The sequence below is a fragment of the Myxocyprinus asiaticus genome, chromosome 35 (genome assembly GCF_019703515.2).
Source record: "Myxocyprinus asiaticus isolate MX2 ecotype Aquarium Trade chromosome 35, UBuf_Myxa_2, whole genome shotgun sequence".
Lineage (NCBI taxonomy): Eukaryota > Metazoa > Chordata > Actinopteri > Cypriniformes > Catostomidae > Myxocyprinus > Myxocyprinus asiaticus.
The window spans coordinates 4,406,118-4,425,649 of NC_059378.1; the positions used below are offsets into that span (position 1 = coordinate 4,406,118).

At 39.2% G+C, this 19,532-nt stretch overlaps 1 protein-coding gene across 3 annotated transcripts in view; it reads left to right on the forward strand.

Moving 5' to 3' along the window:
* Nucleotides 1-19,170, forward strand: part of LOC127426165 (chromodomain-helicase-DNA-binding protein 5-like) — an 87,135-nt gene extending 67,965 nt beyond the window's left edge. For 2 of the 3 annotated variants that reach the window (XM_051672762.1, XM_051672764.1), the window contains one exon: nt 1,694-2,891. In XM_051672762.1, coding sequence (XP_051528722.1) covers nt 1,694-1,821 — 128 coding nt within the window. In that variant the 3' untranslated portion in view covers nt 1,822-2,891. Of the gene's footprint in view, nt 1-1,693; nt 2,892-19,005 lie in introns of those variants that run through there. The other variant, XM_051672763.1, reaches the window with a different exon arrangement.
* The last annotated feature ends 362 nt before the right edge of the window (nt 19,171-19,532 follow it).

Sequence of the window (19,532 nt, forward strand, 5' to 3'; positions counted from 1 at the left end):
AGTTGGAGGATTATGTAACAGAAATTTTTGAAATAATTCACAATAATAAAATCACGTCGCCACTCCACCACAGTGAGTGGGAACTCTTAAGTAGAAGGGAAAGAAAAACGAGAGCCAGATCACGTAAACTTTTGAAATGGTCCATTATTATGGCAGCGATGTAATACAATTGTAATATATCATATTTTAATGTAGAAATGTTTACTAAATACATTTATACATCGGGCTTGCCTGATTACTCGTTTATATGGGTCGAGTAGTCCCAGAAACGTTGCCGGGTTAATGTCTATCTTATTTAAAAGGTTTCATTTCCAGCTCCACTTTTTAAACACTGACAGGTAATTCCAAATGATGTCCGTCATTTTGATAGATTAAACAGAAGAAAACCATTTTTACCATAGCTCTTCAAATTTCATTTTAACTATCTTTACTGTCCTTGATATGTGCAGCTTCTATATCTCCTTGTGTGCACTTAGGAGAAAGCGCGCAAGTGGCGCAACTGAGGTGATGTGGGTGACGAATTATGCATACCCCCATTGACAGATTTATTTGGCTGCGTTGATAAACAGTCTTGTCCCTATAGTTTCTTGATTCATTTAATTGCTCTTCGCAAGAATTTTGGCTTGCTTTGTTTGTGAAAATGTACACTGTAAATGTCCGCAGCACTTTGCAGCGTGGTCCCCTCATGCTTTCAAATTTTTATTTTCACTTTAGCGTAATTCCAAACATATTTAAAGGCAAATACAGAGGACACAGTTTGTGGATTGATACTTTTTCCATATAACAAGCGCAACTGCAATCATGTGATTGACAAAAAGTCTCGCTTGTCTCCCGTGATTTAATTGTCATCCAAATGCATTAGTTTTATCACAGATATATATAATGCTTTATTCAAATAATATTTGCTTTTGAAAATAAAACATTGTGAATTACTTATGAATTAGCACTGTTAAATACCCATCTAAAATGTTTATAATGGAGATTATCCCCACCACAAACCCAAATTGTTAAGGGGGCCCTAAAACAGTTCTGTACCCGGGGCCAGGGCCGTAGCTAGTGGGGTGAAAGGTGGTAACAATTCTCGTGGTCAAAAGGTCCAGGGGTCCCCACAACAAAATCTAAACTGTGTTTTTTTTTTTTTTTAAAGGAAAGGGGCCCAGAGCAATATACAGCCAGGGTGCCCAGAATACTGTGCTATGGCCCTGCCCGGGGCCCAACGTTTTTTGCTATGCCCCTGTTGGTCTATGTACTCACGCATCAGCTGGATGCTTTTGGAGCTTCTTACTTTGGTTGTTTTGTGCCTCACTAGTTTATAGCGTCATAAACATAAACACTGTGGCGCAGGGTATAGTCAAGTAGTTTCGCACTTTGAAAAACACTTCTCAAGATCCCTGCATGATTCTGTTGTGATCAGTCTTGAATGGTGTAATGCATTGCAAGACTGACTGGAGCTTGCGATTTTCACGAGTGCTTTCCAGTTTTGTGTGCAAAATGTACAGTGAACGGACTTTGGGTGGTCTGTGGTTGAGACTAAGACTTAGGTTGTGACCAGTGAGTAACTAAGTCAAATCTAGTAACTACTCTTGGTTTATTGTATAATATATTTATGAAAATATAATTAATATAAACTTTTTATTGCTGTATAACATTCCTGAGATCATAAAGATGGTGCTATTTTCTCTCCGGTTCCCAGTGTCTTCAAATGGACCTCTGTCCCCAACCAGCCACCTGGAGAAGAAATCCAGTGACACTCTTAGAGATGTGCCCACCACTGACCTGAAATCAGGCAAACCCAGCGATGTCATATGCATCGAGGACTAGCCCGCACCCATTCTGCCCTCTCTCTGTAAGACACCTATGGACAGAACCATGGAGACCTACTCCAAAAAGTGAATATAAACAGCAGATCGTGTCAACTGCACTTTGGTCCTTTAGAATATGTTGTTTTATATGCCTGTAAGTTCAATCTAATAAGGTTAAGTTATTTTTCTGTTCTTTTTTAACCTCTGCAATGCGAAAGTCTTGCTCAATTAAGGAGAGACTGTGGACACTTGTGAAGAGGGCACTATTAGTTTAACAGCCCACTGAGCTTATTTTCTTGTCATGGAGGACATTTTCATCTCTGCTATTGTTGAGCCATCTGGAGGTGCTACTAGTTCCTAGCCACTTCAAGGACTAGACCTCCTTCCTCTGGGTACATGAGCAGCCACTGCTTTGTTTCTGGCTTTGCTCATGGATGGTGTGTTGTTGCTGCCCCTACAGGTTACTGCTAGTGAATTTAAATGCATTGTCTCTGAATAACTTCAGTGAGAAGATGTTAGGAAGAGTACCTCTAATACACCCCACCAATGTTCGCTTTTTAAATTGTATTGGATTGTTTTTCAGTTTGCATGACTCTTTATAGCGAAAAAGTTACAGTGTGGAACGTGAGAAATGTTAAATGATAATGGAGTAATAAACCAATGGCAAATGGACCACTATTTGGAAACTTTTCTCAGTTGTATTGTTTGCTGTGAAACATTGGGGCTTACACACAACTTGAATGGAATATTCCATCTTAAACTTAAACATAAGCTGTAATGACATCCTCTGTGGCAAGCTGCAGCAAGAAAAATAATAAAAAAGTAAGATTTAGACAATTTTTACTGAAGAAATTGTGCAGGTTTTTACTGAATAATTGTAAAAATACAAGCTTCAGAGTTTTGTGTTTAAATCCTCCAATAAGATTGCCCCATAAGCTTCAATAGTAAGTGCATTAATGTACACAAGTCAAAATTATATTCTGACATGTCCAGAATATCCATCCCACAAAGGACAAAGATATTGTTTAATTTCTGGAACAAAGTGAATTTGTGCAGTGTTCATGCCACCATTAACTTACTCAGAAAGCTCGCATGCAGATATTTTTGATTTGTGAACTTAATTTCCTATACTGTTGTTATTTATATATATATATATATATATATATATATATATATATATATATATATATATATATAATGATATTGTCAGACACATTTTGCCAGACATTTTGTGAATAACTGAAGCTAATGGATATCATTGACATTATTGTTCTGCTGCCATCAGTGGTGTGGATAAGGATTGTTTTTGTTTAACTTTGAAATTATATGCCTAGTGCAGCTGTGTTTTTAAGCAGCGCACTTTACATGGAGACAGGATGTGACCATAGAGGCGGCATCTCCAATGGGCCATTTCAAATACAATAGAAACGTCTCTCAATAACCTGTATACTCAGTTCATTTCAGTCTGTGGTATTAGTCATGTTAATTACTATAATGTTGATGAAGTATTTCTGTTCCTTTTCTGCATCTCAGCACCAGCTTAAATGGCACTGAGGTGTCATAGCTGACCTTAAACTTGATCATAGCTTCTTTCGCAGAGTATTTTTAACTTAATGGTTTAAGATGATGCTCAATTCTGTGTAGAGTAGGAGTGTGGGTTAAATGAAGTTAAATGTTAACACACACACACGAGATAAACCTCAAATGATTTCAATGAAATACAAAGACAGCCTCAAGAGTAAAGGGACCTTAAAGAGAGAGTCAGCAGCATAAAATGTGTTGTGAAATTAAGTTTTATTTTTATCCTGTATGATGAGTTTACACCATTTCAGTTATAGCTACCTTTTATCACAGTATTAATATTGACATTAAACTCCATTTAAATGCAATCAAACTGAAGCCAAAATGAATGTATGAAGTATTTAATAAAAGCTTCAGTCTAATATAAAATGTCTTTTCATTCAAGTACACATTAGGCTTCAAAAGCTACCAGAAAATCCTGGTCTAATGAATGCACAGAAAGTAAGATGTCTCCAGATTACTTTGGACCAAAGAGGTCCTTGTCCTGGTTTCTAAACAGCTACGTATAAGCAAAACTGTAAACAGTATTGCTATTTTACAGAGATAAGAATATGGAAATGATATAAGTGAACTGTCATCATTTCACTTTGTACTTAGTGTATTTGTTTAATGTGTTTTAATAAATTCTCTTCAATAAGATTTACACCTGGTTTCATTTTTCTTTAAATATTTAATTCTCAAATATTTGCTGAATCCTGCAGAAAAAAAGGGAAACGCACAGTATCGGTATTCATTTCATGTTTTGATATTGTGTGTTCAACGTCAGATGGACTTTTGCACCAATGTACTCAATGCATGCCCTCACATTCCTACAAGAAATAAACTATTACTAATGGCCATTTGGTTTGATTTGTATTTAGAAATGTTTGTGAAAATCAGGCGACTGTCTAAAAATTCTGAATTATACAAATGGTATGCATGCAAATCCATGCTAGAAAACTGACAAAATCATTTAAACTTAAAGTGACATTGAATCTATTGTAGATAAATGGAGGAGGAAGCTGTGTTCAAGGAGGAAGCTGATTTCATAACAGCAAGTGCATGAGAGGTTGTTAGGATTGAAGTCCATCTTGGGAAGTGCTGAAGCTTTTCTATAGATGTACTAGTGAGGACAAAAAGGTGAGTTGAAGCTGTTTAGTGGTCTATTAAGCTCTCTTTGAGATACAGTTTCAGTTTTTGGGTGCTTTATTGTCATAACAAATATTTGCACATTTGTATTGCCAAAAAGCGCTTTCAGCTAAGCTGCATACAAATAAAACATTCTTAAAATTAAAATATAGCCGCAAGCGGCAATTATCAGAGTCCAAGCACGTATGGCCAGGACATGGCCAAAATAATTAAACTGGACACAATAGATCCTTTGGATGCTGTGGACACAGCTGTTTTGTGTAAAATTTCTTCCAAAAGATTTTTTTTTTCCACATGCAAAATTAGAATTTTATTAGAATGACAACAGAAGATGGTGAAGAAGAAGAATAGATTTTGGATTGCTGGATAGCAGCACATTAAAAGAGCAAAAAACTAAGTCAAAGAGGATTTTCAATGATTTTTAGTCTTGCCTCTCCATCTAGTGGACAATATCGGTAATACATCCTTGATTTACCATGCATAAATTAGATTTTGGATTCTTGGACAATTAAAGGTGCAATATGTAAACATTTTCATGTAATATTCGGCTGTTTTTTTGCCAATGTGTGAACGGCTTGTAACGCAACTTAAAAAATGAGCCCTTCCCGGACTTCCTAGGTTGCCTATTAAAGCCTGTAGACTGATTTTCATGTGAAGGGAGCGGGTCGCTTTTGCCGGGAAAATCCAAAGGATGTGAGGTTTATGCGCGCTCCCGAGAACCTTGCCTCAGACAGTAGCTTCTCTTCCGCTATTCAACAGCAACAACAAACTGCAACACTGGTAACGTTATTTTAGAGATGAAATCCAGCAAATGTTCGGCTCCCAGCACAACACCGACTCCTACACAAACTCTGAGTAAGCCAGAAAAAAAAATAAAATAAAATTTATCTCCTGAATTCCATCTGGCTAAGAGGAAATGTGATCGTGGTCGAGCAAAAACTAGAGTGAACATCGGAAGGCCATTTGATTCCTGGAGGGACCTTCGTTCGGTTTTGGGGATCAAAACTGACCCTGAATTGCTGTTCTTCTTATTGGACAGGTAAGCTTACATAACTGCAAAGCATGTGAAATATAGTGCCATAAGGATTGATCTGTGTCATTTTAGCTAACTTGATCTTGCCTGCTAATGCTGACGAATTGCAAGCTACCTTGCTTTGTAACTTTCAAATAATTTCAACAATCTTCTCTTTATACTAAAAGTCAGGTTAATGTCAATGTTAACCTGTAATTATTCACCAAGGTAAACTACAATAACACATGAAATGAATGCTAGACAATGTTCAAGATAATGCAAAAAGCTCCATTCATTAGTGTAACGTAACTTGATTATACAGAAAATATATACAATCTATTATTATAAAACAATAGCACATCGATAAATCAAAATGAAAGTTGTGATGGAATCACATCAAAACTGAATTGTGTCAACATATTTATAATGTACAGTCTATTTTATAAACAGCTACTGTCATCATCCACCAAATTTAGCTAACAGCTATTGATAAAGCTGGCTAGCTAGCTAACGCCGACATTGGCTATCGTATAAATGCAGTCAATGTATCATGCAAAGAAAAGTGATTACTTCAAACTACAGTCTCGCATAGTCAGACCTATATCCACACTTTGTTTTAGCCCTGTTCCAGCACTGGAGAGTCAAATATAATATGCAGTCTCAAAGTTTGTAGTAAAACAATCATAACTGTGTAATTTTAATTATGTTACCTCATGTGTCAACATGATGTCGGTGAATCACGTTCAGTCTATTTGTACGTTACGTCATTGTTTTGGTCGATGCTCGCTCGCGTCCCTATGGAGTGTGCGCACGAGCACGAGCAACAGGTAGCTGGCTGCAGTTCACTTAACGGCCACAGGTGTCATTAATATCAAGGGTTTCTGAATCTTACATACTGCACCTTTAAATCAGGAAAAACTGAACTTGAGGAAAAACAGATTTCATAGGGCTCCTTATTTGTTGGATAGCTGTTGCTATTTTAACTGCACAGATATTATATTACAAGAGCAATAACTCAAAGTCAGAGGATTTAATTGAATTTCTTAACTTGCTGCTCCATCTAGTGGACAAAATCAGTAGTACATCCTTCATCTGTCAATTACAGTTGAAATAAATAATATTTTTATTTGCTGTTGACAAGAGGAATTTGATTAAATTTAGCATGTCCTCAGACTATACTTGTGTTTTAAGTTTTGTCATGTTTGGACATTTGGACAAATCAAAAATCATTTTATTTTTTATCATGACGATCCCTAGATGATACGTGTAAACTTTTGTGCCAATAGGACAAACAGCCTAGGAAGAGTTCGAAAAAGTAGGTTTTTCAAAAAATTCAAAATGGCGGAATTTGTTTATAGACAGAAATGAAATTGGAGATGTATGTTTTGTAGGGCTTGACTCAAGAAATCAAAGGACAAAATAATTTTGATTCTAGCCCTCATGGTTGCGGAGATATGAGCCAAAATGTTAAGGTGATTATTATAGCGCCACCTAGAGTCGGATGGGTGTGCATGTATGTGCTTGAGTAGCGATCGGGATTTGGGACCATCCTGCCAAGTTTGGTGTCTCTAGGACTTACGGTCTTTGCTGCCCATTCGCTTTTAGGGCAGAAAAAGAATCATAATAATAAATATAGCGGCAAGCGGCAGTTAATGGGGCCAAGTACATACTGAAAAATTACAAAAATAATCTTATTTGACAGGAAAGATCCTGTGGAAAACTAACACTAACTCAAACCCTAACCGCCTTCAAAGGGCTGATGGCATGTTCACTGTTCTCTAACAAAGTCATTCATGTTTTATTGTAGGTCAATTTAATATTTAAACCATTTTAGCTGCAAGTTTTAAATTAATCCATAACTGAGATTTAAGTCAGAGTTTAAAGTACTGGAGCAACAGGATTAAAGTTAATTCAGATTTACTGTGGAATTTAAATCAGGATCAAAATTATGATTTAAATGTAACACTGATTATTTTTAAACAAAGTTTAAAGTTTGGTGCAACAGAATTATCAGATAAACCTTGATTTAATCTAAATTTAAGATTAATCCTTGTTGGTGCAACCCACGCTAAACCTAGCTTACACTTTGAAGACCTTTTAAAGGATTTATAGTTATGTAGCTCCCTCAAACTGTACTGCATTTTATGCCTATGAAGGCCTTAAATACAGTTGAGAAATTAGGTATTTCTTATGTTACAGCCATGCCAAAATTATGAAATTTTGCATGTTATCTCAGAATGTTCTTTGTGCATGTTTACGAAGACATAGGTCAATTAGTCATAATAGGTCATACCCAAAAACCTATCGGCTAATATCTTCTGAACGATTTGACATATCAAAATTATTCTGATAACTCTTTGTCGATTTTTGGAAATCCATGTGACCATATCATTGGAGGGCACTGGTGTATTCAGAGAAGCTACAAAATTGTATTGTAGTTATTAGCAAAAACATGAATTAGCTAATTAGAGCACCACCGTGTGACTGACTGTTACAAAATTATTTGAGTTGACACCCTGCTTGTGTATAGAAATTTCCATAACCCTCGGCCATTCCCAATACGAGTTATAAGGTGCTGAAATTTGATTGGCCATTGGCGCCAATTTTTGTTAATTTTTCGAATCGATTTTTTAAGAATATATTAGCATTTGAACCAAAGATGCATATTTAATTGAACTTTGTCGCTCAAACTGCTGCAAAGTTATAACAGTTTTTTAGTTGTAGCACCCCCTAGGGGCATAAATTTATGCAATTTTGCTGACATCTTCTAAATGTCCTGTTGACTATGTATATCAAATTTGGTTATGTTTGGAATTTGTGTTGGATAAATATTGACCAATCACTCAAATCGCGTTAAACCGGAATTGTATTGTTAATATATTCAGAAAAAATTCAGGTATCGAAATTCTTTTGATAACTTTTTGTCAGGGGGGACTGTAGATGATGTATACCTAATTTTGTGCTGATCGGTCTAAAGATCTAGGAGGAGTTTGAAAAAGTAGGTTTTTCAGAAAATTCTAAATGGTGGAAAACAATTATAGATGGTAATGAAATTGGAGATATAAGGGCTTGACTTAAGGATTCAGAGGAAAAAATAATTTTGATTCTAGCCCTTACAGTTGAAGAGTTATAGTCCAGAACGTGTTTACCTTTGCTATAGCGCCACCTATTGGCCGATCGGGGTAAGAACATGTGTATGTCTAAGTTGTTTGACTACTACATTCCCCAAAGTTTCTTGTCTCTAGGCCTTATGGTTTGGTCTGCACGATCAGTTTAAGGGGAGAATAATAATAATAATAATAGCTGCAAGCAGCGATTAATGGGGTTCAAGCCTTTAAAGCACTTTAATTATTAATCAATAAATCAATTACATATGTGATTGTTGTCAGATATCACCTAAACCAGTGATAAAATATCTATTTTCATAACCATCATGTTAGGTACCATAGAGATATGGCCTTTATTACATTCATAACTGTTATAGTGCCACCTATTTTCTGATTTACACCAAATTTTGCACACATCTAAAGAATTTTATGATAATTGGGTTTGTTGTTTATGAGTTTTAGGATATTGGGTACACTTGGTCACACCCATTTATTAAAATTACCTTGTCATAACCATGACAAATAAAAAGTTAATATTTTTTAGATAAATATTGATCTTGGCTGTCCAAAGATTCTTCCTGTACTGGTTATGTTGCTGTCAGGTGAAAAACGTAGGACTAGTTTGTAAACGTAGGCTTTTAAAATAAACAAATATTTTATGAACGATTTGATTGACACCAATGGTTTTTGAAGCAAAGTTGTTCAGAAAGAGATGTATCATGTGATATGAACAATGTTTGTTTTTATGACAAACCACACATTTACATGCTTGTAAATTGCCATAGCACTGCCCGGTGGCCTCTTAGACCAAGAGACAAATAGGTCCACCAAGTTTTGTTCTGATATGCCTTTTTTAACATTGCCTTAAAGCTGCTAAAACCTGATTGGTCAATGACAGCCATGCTTTTTCAAGATATGCAGATGTCCACAAAGACTTTGTTGGCACCTTGGACAAGACACAGCATGCAAAATTTCATGTCATTCGGACCAACGGTTCCATAGTTAGAGACATTTCTAGAATTTTCATTTTCATTGTAACACCACCAAGTGGCCAATCCCAGGCAAATTTATTGTTTTTCCTCACTTTGATCCCCTACAGATTTGTCTTAAGTTTGGTTGAGATTACTCATTGCATTCAGGAGTTATAGACCTATAAGTGTTTTAGGCTCCGCCCTCGAGAATTCATTGGTCTATTATAGCCATGCGAAACATGCAGTTCAACATGTTTTTGATAATTATTGATGTATGGACTCCAAAAAATCTTTCTAAACTGGTTTAATTTTTATTGGACGAAAAACCTATGACTAGTTTGCAAAAGTATGTTTTTCAAATAATTGATGATGCTAAAACAGTGCTTTGATTGACAGCAATGGTTCCTGAGGCAAAGTTGTTCAGGGTGAGGAGACCTAAACTCAGCAAAAAAGAAACGTCCCTTTTTCAGGACACTGTATTTTAAAGATAATTTTGTAAAAATCCAAATAACTTCACAGATCTTTATTGTAAATGGCTTAAACAATGTTTTCCATGCTTGTTCAATGAACCGTAAACAATGAATGAACATGCACCTGTGGAACGTTAAGACACTAACAACTTAAGGATGGTAGGCAATTAAGGTCACAGTTATAAAAACTGAGGACACTAAAGAGACCTTTCTACTGACTCTGAAAAACACCAAAAGAAAGATGCCCAGGGTCCCTGCTCATCTGCATTAATGTGCTTTAGGCGTGCTGCATGGAGGCATGAGGACTGCAGATGTGGCCAGGGCAATAAATTGCAATGTCCGTACTGTGAGATGCCTAAGACAGCACTACAGGGAGATAGGAAGGTCAGCTGATTGTCCTCGCAGTTGCAGACCACGTGTAACAACACCTGCACAGGATCGGTACATCTGAATATCACACTGGTAGGACAGGAACAGCATGGCAACAACAACTTCCTGAGTTACACCAGGAACGCACAATCCCTCCATCAGTGCTCAGATTGTCCGCAATAGGCTGAGAGAGGCTGGACTGAGGGCTTGTAGGCCTGTTGTAAGGCAGGTCCTTACCAGACATCACCAGCAACAACATTGCCTATGGGCACAAACCCACCTTCACTGGAACAGACAGGACTGGCAAAAAGTGCTCTTCACTGATGAGTCACGGTTTTGTCTCACCAGGGGTGATGGTCGGACTCGCGTTTATCGTCGAAGGAATGAACGTTACACTGAGGCCTGTACTTTGGAGCGGGATTGATTTGGAGGTGGAGGGTCACATTATTCAGGGACACATTATTCCATTTCTGTTGTTCAGTTTATGTCTTAGTTGTTGAATCTTTTTATGTTTAAAGAGCCATTTTCATGTTTGTTCAAATTATAGCACCAGCAAGTGGCCATTGGCAAAACATTTTGGTGTGTCCTCAGAATGATACCCTACATTAGTATGTCAAGTTTGGTGAAGATAGCTATTTGCGTTCAAAGGTTATAGCCATTTAAGTAAAATTGGTCCTGCCTAATATGGACATTTTGGATGGGCACGACCATCCCGAATTGAAAGTTCAACATGTTTTTGATCATTATTGATATTGGGACTCCAACGAATATTTCTGCACTGCTTTGGTTCCAATTGGTAAAACGGCCTAGGACTAGTTTGCAAAAAAAAAAAAAAAAAAAAAAACACAAAATGTGAAAAAAAAGAGATGATATATGATATTCCAATGACATAAGACACTTGAGAGTGTGACATATGGTTAAAAAGTTATGGGCATTTTTGCAAATAAAATGCATCACCGTAGTGCCACCATGTGGCCAATCAGGATGAAACTTTGCTTCCACTGTGTCAGCTGGAATACTACCATCCTTGAAAGTTTCAGGTCTCTAGGACTCACAGTTTGGTCTGCACAATGCATTTTGCAGCAGAATAAAGCAAATTAGAGCAAAAACAATAGGGTTCCTAGCACTTTGTGCTTGAACTAAAAAACCTGACAAATACAAATCTGTTTCAGCCTTTTGGGCTTGAATCCCTAATAAGAAAAAAATCAGTACAAATACAATAAGGTTCCAGAAACTTTGCTGCTTGGCCCCCTAAAAAGAATTCTAACAGATACAATAGGGTTCCAGCTGGGCCCCTAATGAGAAAATCAGTACAAATTCACACGTCCCAAAAAAAAGCAACAAAAAAAAAAACCCATTTTAAAAATATGGTGCAGTATAAACAGACTCAAGTCCGAGCTCTCATACTATGGCAGACAGACACAATGCTACCAGCACAGTCTTGCGCAGGTTTTTATTTGTTGTTGTTTAATACATCAAAACGAAGAGACACTATCGAGTACTTCAGCAGCTTACTGGGAAGTAGAGGGACATAGCGGCCAGAGCTGAATCTTGAAAAACATTGAGTCTCAAGACACATTAGCAAATCAGACTCATGACTCAGGAAATGTATCAAGACATTACTGGTTTCCTTGTTAGTCAAGTGTGGCAAAGCTGTTAGTTCTCACAAGCATGAATCCGACAGCATTTACCAGATTTAAAAAAAAAAAAAAAGAAGTTCACACTTGGAAAAAAATGAATTTCCCTGCAGATAAACCAAGCAAGAACAGAAAGTTTAAAGGCATTTTGATAATTACGAGATCCAGTTGCTTTGTACCCTGATTTCATTCAGCTTCTTGAATAGGTCAAAAACCAGTTTCCAATTAAGTTTATTCAAATCCAAAAAAAGGTGTTTAAAACAGTAAGACATGCATATACCTATGAATGCCATTTACTTGGAGCAGACAGAACATTTTGTGAGAGGCCAGTTTGGAAAGCACATTTGGGCTGGATCCTAAAAGCCAGGTTGCAGTGACTGGAATGCAGACTCGAAAGAGAAAGATCATGTGGCTGAGATACGATAGCATAACTGGACTGTCCTGGTTTAATGGGAGGCAGGTAACTTAGGTGCTGGCCAGGCAACAGACCGGTAGCTGGCCTGTGCTTGTTGCTGGCTGCAAGCTTGCCAGTGTAGACTGCAGACTGTTAGGCTGGGATTCAGACTGGTTACTGGACTGTCCCACAGATTCATTGCTGGCCTGCACAAGAATTTGGTTTGGGAGTTGCACTGGCTTCAAAACCGACTCATTGCTCTGCTTATAGCCACTCAATGAACCAAAACTTCCTGAACCAATCGGAGGGGACAGCACTTTTACAGCACTATAAAGTTACAGTACTAGAACCTCGGGGCCTGAAAGGTTGAGGGACACCTCCTTTGCCATCCCAGCTGTAAAAACTTTGTAGTTTGGAATCATCCTGCATAGGGAGTGCAGCCTCCATTTCAGGTTTATAGTATCCAGGATAGGGTCCATTGCCTACAGAGTTATAACCATCAACTAGTACACAGGACAAGTGCAGCATTCAAAATTGCCAAAACACAAAGCTGAATAAACACTTACCACTTCCAATTCCTGCATAGACACAAAGCTGGAGAAGTGCCAAAGAAAAGCTGCAAATCAAACACTTGTCATTAGCACATGGTAGAAAAACAACTAGACAACCCAAATCAAAAACAACGATTTCAACATCATACCTCAGAAACACCATAGCTGTAGCATTTATACAAAATCAAAACTTCAGCTAACAAACCATAAAAATAACTTCTTGCCCAACCATGGGTTAGTGCTACTGAACTGGTCTTTTTATAGCACACCAATTATTTGGTTGGTGTGGTTTTCTTTGTGCTATTGTTTATATATATATATATATGTATATATACAGGTGCATCTCAATAAATTAGAATGTCGTGGAAAAGTTCATTTATTTCAGTAATTCAACTCAAACTGTGAAACTCGTGTATTAAATAAATTCAATGCACACAGACTGAAGTAGTTTAAGTCTTTGGTTCTTTTAATTGTGATGATTTTGGCTCACATTTAACAAAAACCCACCAATTCACTATCTCAAAAAATTAGAATACATCATAAGAGCAATAAAAAAAACATTTTTAGTGAATTGTTGGCCTTCTGGAAAGTATGTTCATTTACTGTATATGTACTCAATACTTGGTAGGGGCTCCTTTTGCTTTAATTACTGCCTCAATTCGGCGTGGCATGGAGGTGATCAGTTTGTGGCACTGCTGAGGTGGTATGGAAGCCCAGGTTTCTTTGACAGTGGCCTTCAGCTCATCTGCATTTTTTGGTCTCTTGTTTCTCATTTTCCTCTTGACAATACCCCATAGATTCTCTATGGGGTTCAGGTCTGGTGAGTTTGCTGGCCAGTCAAGCACACCAACACCATGGTCATTTAACCAACTTTTGGTGCTTTTGGCAGTGTGGGCAGGTGCCAAATCCTGCTGGAAAATGAAATCAGCATCTTTAAAAAGCTGGTCAGCAGAAGGAAGCATGAAGTGCTCCAAAATTTCTTGGTAAACGGGTGCAGTGACTTTGGTTTTCAAAAAACACAATGGACCAACACCAGCAGATGACATTGCACCCCAAATCATCACAGACTGTGGAAACTTAACACTGGACTTCAAGCAACTTGGGCTATGAGCTTCTCCACCCTTCCTCCAGACTCTAGGACCTTGGTTTCCAAATGAAATACAAAACTTGCTCTCATCTGAAAAGATGACTTTGGAACACTGGGCAACAGTCCAGTTCTTCTTCTCCTTAGCCCAGGTAAGACGCCTCTGACGTTGTCTGTGGTTCAGGAGTGGCTTAACAAGAGGAATACAACAACTGTACCCAAATTCCTTGACAAGTCTGTGTGTGGTGGCTCTTGATGCCTTGACCCCAGCCTCAGTCCATTCCTTGTGAAGTTCACCCAAATTCTTGAATTGATTTTGCTTGACAATTCTCATAAGGCTGCGGTTCTCTCGGTTGATTGTGCATCTTTTTCTTCCACACTTTTTCCTTCCACTCAACTTTCTGTTAACATGCTTGGATACAGCACTCTGTGAACAGCCAGCTTCTTTGGCAATGAATGTTTGTGGCTTACCCTCCTTGTGAAGGGTGTCAATGATTGTCTTCTGGACAACTGTCAGATCAGCAGTCTTCCCCATGATTGTGTAGCCTAGTGAACCAAACTGAGAGACCATTTTGAAGGCCCAGGAAACCTTTGCAGGTGTTTTGAGTTGATTAGCTGATTGGCATGTCACCATATTCTAATTTTTTGAGATAGTGAATTGGTGGGTTTTTGTTAAATGTGAGCTAAAATCATCACAATTAAAAGAACCAAAGACTTAAACTACTTCAGTCTGTGTGCACTGAATTTATTTAATACACGAGTTTCACAATTTGAGTTGAATTACTGAAATAAATGAACTTTTTTTTTGGGTGAGAAACAGAACAATATTTGTAAACTTTTGCTACAATTTTTTCTCCCTGTCCAGTAGGGCATGCACGCATCCTCAATGTTCTGATATTAACATTCCAAGTTTCAAAATGTTTGGACTCTGTGGTCAGAAGATACAGGCCATTGAGTAAATCCTGCCAAGTCTGGTGTTTCTAGTACTTCGTTTTTGCTGCCCATATGCTTTTAGGGCAGAAAAATAAGAAAAATCAGTACAGATAGAATAGGGTTCCAGCACTGAAGGTGCTTGGACCCCTAAAGACAAAGTGTGCAATTCACACGAATGTTAAAAGGAATGGTTTTAAAAAGTTAAAAATAAAAGCCATTTTAAAAATATGGTATAAACAGACACTAGTCAGATCTCACTCTCTCATACTAATGTCAGAGAGACACAATGCTGCCATCACACAGTCTAGGAGTTTTTTTGGTTAAACTACCCAATGTCAAAAAAAAAAAAAAAAAAAAAACCCTGTTCACACTTGGAAAAAACCTAACTTCCCTGCAGCTAAACAAAGCAAGAACAGGAAGTTAAGGCATTTTGATAATTGTGAGATCCAGTTGCATTGTACCCTCATTTCATTCAGCTCCTTGAATAAGTCACAGAATATAAAAACCAGTCAAAATACCACTTTCCAATTAAGTTTATTCAAATCCAAAAACAGGAGTCTAAAACAGCAAGACATGTATACACTTAGGACTTTACTTGTTGCAACTGCCCAACTTTGCTCCAGGACAGACGGTGTTTACTTGGAGCAGACAGAACATTTTGCGAGAAGCCAGTTTGGAAGCGCATTTGGGCTGGATCCTGAAAGCCAGGTTGCAGTGGCTGGAATGCAGACACCAAGCTTGAAGAGAGAGAAAGATCATTTGGCTGAGACACAGTAGCATAATGGGACTGTCCTGGATCAATGGAAGGCAGGTACCTTTGGTGCTGGCCAGGCAGGGAAAAATACTGGTAGTTGGGTTGTTGGCTACTGGGCTGGGCAACAGACGGGTAGCTGGGCTGTGCTGCCTGTGACACAGAATATCTGGATGGTCCTTGCTTAGCAAGAGGCACATAGCTTGGTTGAACCAGCTGGGGAAGATGTGGTTGGCTAGGAAGCAGTTGGGGCTGGTAGCTAGACTGCTTAAGGCTACCCAAGGGCTGTGCTGGTATAGACATGGACTGGAACATTGTTTGCAGAAGTCTAGAAGAGGGCTGGTGGCTGGGTAGCAAAACAGAACTATATCTGGGCTCTGCAGGCTTTCCTGGGGCCTGGTAACTGGGTGGTACTACAGGCTTGTGTGGTGCCAAGGAGCTGGGTCTGGATGGAGACGGATACCTGGACAGCCCTGGCTGTGCCACAAGTTGGCCACTGGGCTGCGATACGGATTCAAAGCAATTAAACAGCTTGCCACCAATCCGGTGAAGTTGTCCTTTTTGGGAATGCACAGGCTTGAAAGACTGCCCACTGGGCCAAGCAACAGATGGGTTGCTGACCTGTGCTGGTTGTTGGTTGCTGGGCTCTGCAACAGACTGGTAGCTGGGATGTGATTGGTGGCTGGACTGGATCACAGATTGATAACCAAAGCTTGGAATTTGAGCTGGCCTGGTACCTGAAAACTTGGAACCAACTGGCAAAAGTTGGACTCTGACCTCTACTGGGCTCTGCTGGTGGCTGGCCACTGGGCTGGGCAACAGACTGGTAGCTGGGTTGCTGGCCGCTGGGCTCTGCTGGTGGCTGGCCACTGGGCTGGGCAACAGACTGGTAGCTGGGTTGCTGGCCGCTGGGCTCTGCTGGTTGCTGGCCACTGGGCTGGGCAACAGACTGGTAGCTGGGTTGCTGGCCGCTGGCCTCTGCTGGTTGCTGGCCACTGGGCTGGGCAACAGACTGGTAGCTGGGTTGCTGGCCGCTGGGCTCTGCTGGTTGCTTGCCACTGGGCTGGGCAACAGACTGGTAGCTAGGATGTGATTGTTGGTGGCTGGACTGGATCACAGATTGATAGCCAAAGCTTGGAATTTGAGCTGGCCTGGTACCTGAAAACTTGGAACCATCTGGCAAAAGTTGGACTCTCTGACCTCTACTGGGCTGTGCTAGTTGCTGGATACTAGGCTGGGCAACCGACTGGTAGCTGGCTTGTGCTGGTTGCTGGCATAGGAGCGGAGCAACATACTGGTACTGGATTTGTGCTGGTTGCTGGCTACCATGTTGGGCAGCAGACTGGAAGATAGCTTGTGGTTGTTGGCTGCCAACCACAGGTGGTTGTTGGCTGCCAACCACAGGTGGTTGTTGGCTGCCAACCACAGGTGGTTGTTGGCTGCCAACCACAGGTGGTTGTTGGCTGCCAACCACAGGTGGTTGTTGGCTGCCAACCACAGGTGGTTGTTGGCTGCCAACCACAGGTGGTTGTTGGCTGCCAACCACAGGTGGTTGTTGGCTGCGGGTCACGGATTGATAGCGGAGCTGTGCTGGCTGAAGTACAGACGTCACAAAGCTTGGGGTCTGGGCTAGCCTAGTACCTGAAAAAAGCTTGGAAAGAACTGGAAAATGTGGACCTCTATTCAGCTTGACAAGAGGTTGGCCACTGGCCTGAGCCACAGACTGATAGCTGGCCTGTGCTTGTTGCTGGCTGCTGGGCTGCAAACTAGCCAGTGCAGATTGCAGATTATTAGGCTGGAATTCAGACTGGTTACTGGACTGTCCCACAGATTCATTGCTGGCCTGCACGAGAATTTGGTTTGAGAGTTGCACTGGCTTCAAAACTGACTCATTGCTCTGCTTATAGCCACTCAATGGACCAAAACGTCCTGAACCAATTGGAGGGGACAGGCCACTTCCAGTGCCATATCCACCTTTAATAGCACTATAAGTTATGATGCTAGAACCTCGGGGCCTGAAATGTTGAGGGACATCTCCTTTGCCACCCCAGCTGTAGAATCTTTGTAGTTTGGAATCATCCTGCATAGGATGAGCAGCCTCCATTTCAGGTTTATAGTATCCAGGATAGGGTCCATTGCCTACAGAGTTATAACCATCAACTAGTACACAGGACAAGTGCAGCATTCAAAATTGCCAACACAAAGCTGATAAGCACTTACCACTTCCAATTCCAGCATGGACACAAAGCTGGAGAAGTGCCAAAGAAAAGCTGCAAATCAAAGCAAACATCATTAGCACATGGTAGAAAAACAACTAGAGAACCCAAATCAAAAACAATGATTTCAACATCATACCTCAGAAACATCATAGTTGTATCATTTATACAAAGCCAAAACTTCAGCTAACAAACCATAAAAAATAAAAACTTTTGCCCAACCATGGGTTAGTGTTGCTGAACTGGTCTTTTTATAATGCCTGCAATTGCATCTCACCAATCGTATACTAGATCACAGCATCAGACCAATCAGTGGTCACAAGAACCTGTAATAGACAATAATTTGTTTCAGCTGTCACAATTCTTATAGCACACCAATTTTTTGGGTGCTGTGGTTTTCTTTGTGCTATTGTTTTTTTTTTTATATATATATATGTATATTATTATTATTATTAAAAATCAAATGCATTCATTGTGTAATGTAATAAAAATGTTATCTATGTTTTTCTTGCAAATTAGGATGACATTTTTGTGTATTTTATGCACCTTCTGATTGGCCTAGTTCTGACTGTGACAGATGGTTTTGTAGCTTCTTTGGTTGTTTTGTGCCTCACTTGTTTTCAGTGTCTCTAATCATAAACACTGTGTTTTTACAGTGCTGTGTAAAGTCAAGTTGTTTCACACTTTGAAAAACGCATCTCAAGATTCCTGCATGATTCTGTTGTGATCAGTCTTGCAATGTGTAATGCATGCAATTTTCACAAATGCTTTACAGTTTTGTGTGCAATATGTACCAGACGGTAAGTGAACGGACTTTGGGTGGTCTGTGGTTGAGACTAAGACTTAGGTTGTGACCAGTGAGTAACTAAGTCAAATCTAGTAACTACTCTTGGTTTATTGTATGATATATTTATGAAAATATAACTAATAAAAACTTTTTATTGCTGTATAACATTCCTGAGATCATAAAGATGGTGCTATTTTCTCTCCGGTTCCCAGTGTCTTCAAATGGACCTCTGTCCCCAACCAGCCACCTGGAGAAGAAGTCCAGTGACACTCTTAGAGATGTGCCCACCACTGACCTGAAATCAGGCAATCCCAGCGATGTCATATGCATCGAGGACTAGCCCGCACCCATTCTGCCCTCTCTCTGTAAGACACCTATGGACAGAACCATGGAGACCTACTCCAAAATGTGAATATTAAACCGCAGATCGTGTCATTTGCACTTTGGTCCTTTAGAATCTGTTGTTCATTTTTAACCTCTGCAATGCGAAAGTCTTGATCAATTAAGGAGAGACTGTGAACACCTGTGAAGAGGGCACTATTAGTTTAACAGCCTTCCTGGCTTTAGTTTTTGTTTTTACATAATGGCTTATTTTCTTGCAATGGAAGACATATATATATATATATATAAAAGGGCGACATGATTACAGAAATTAAAAGATGAAAAAGTTATTTTCAATATCATAATGTACGAAACAATTACATTAAAATCAGTTTATGTGTAAGGTCTAAACTTTCTG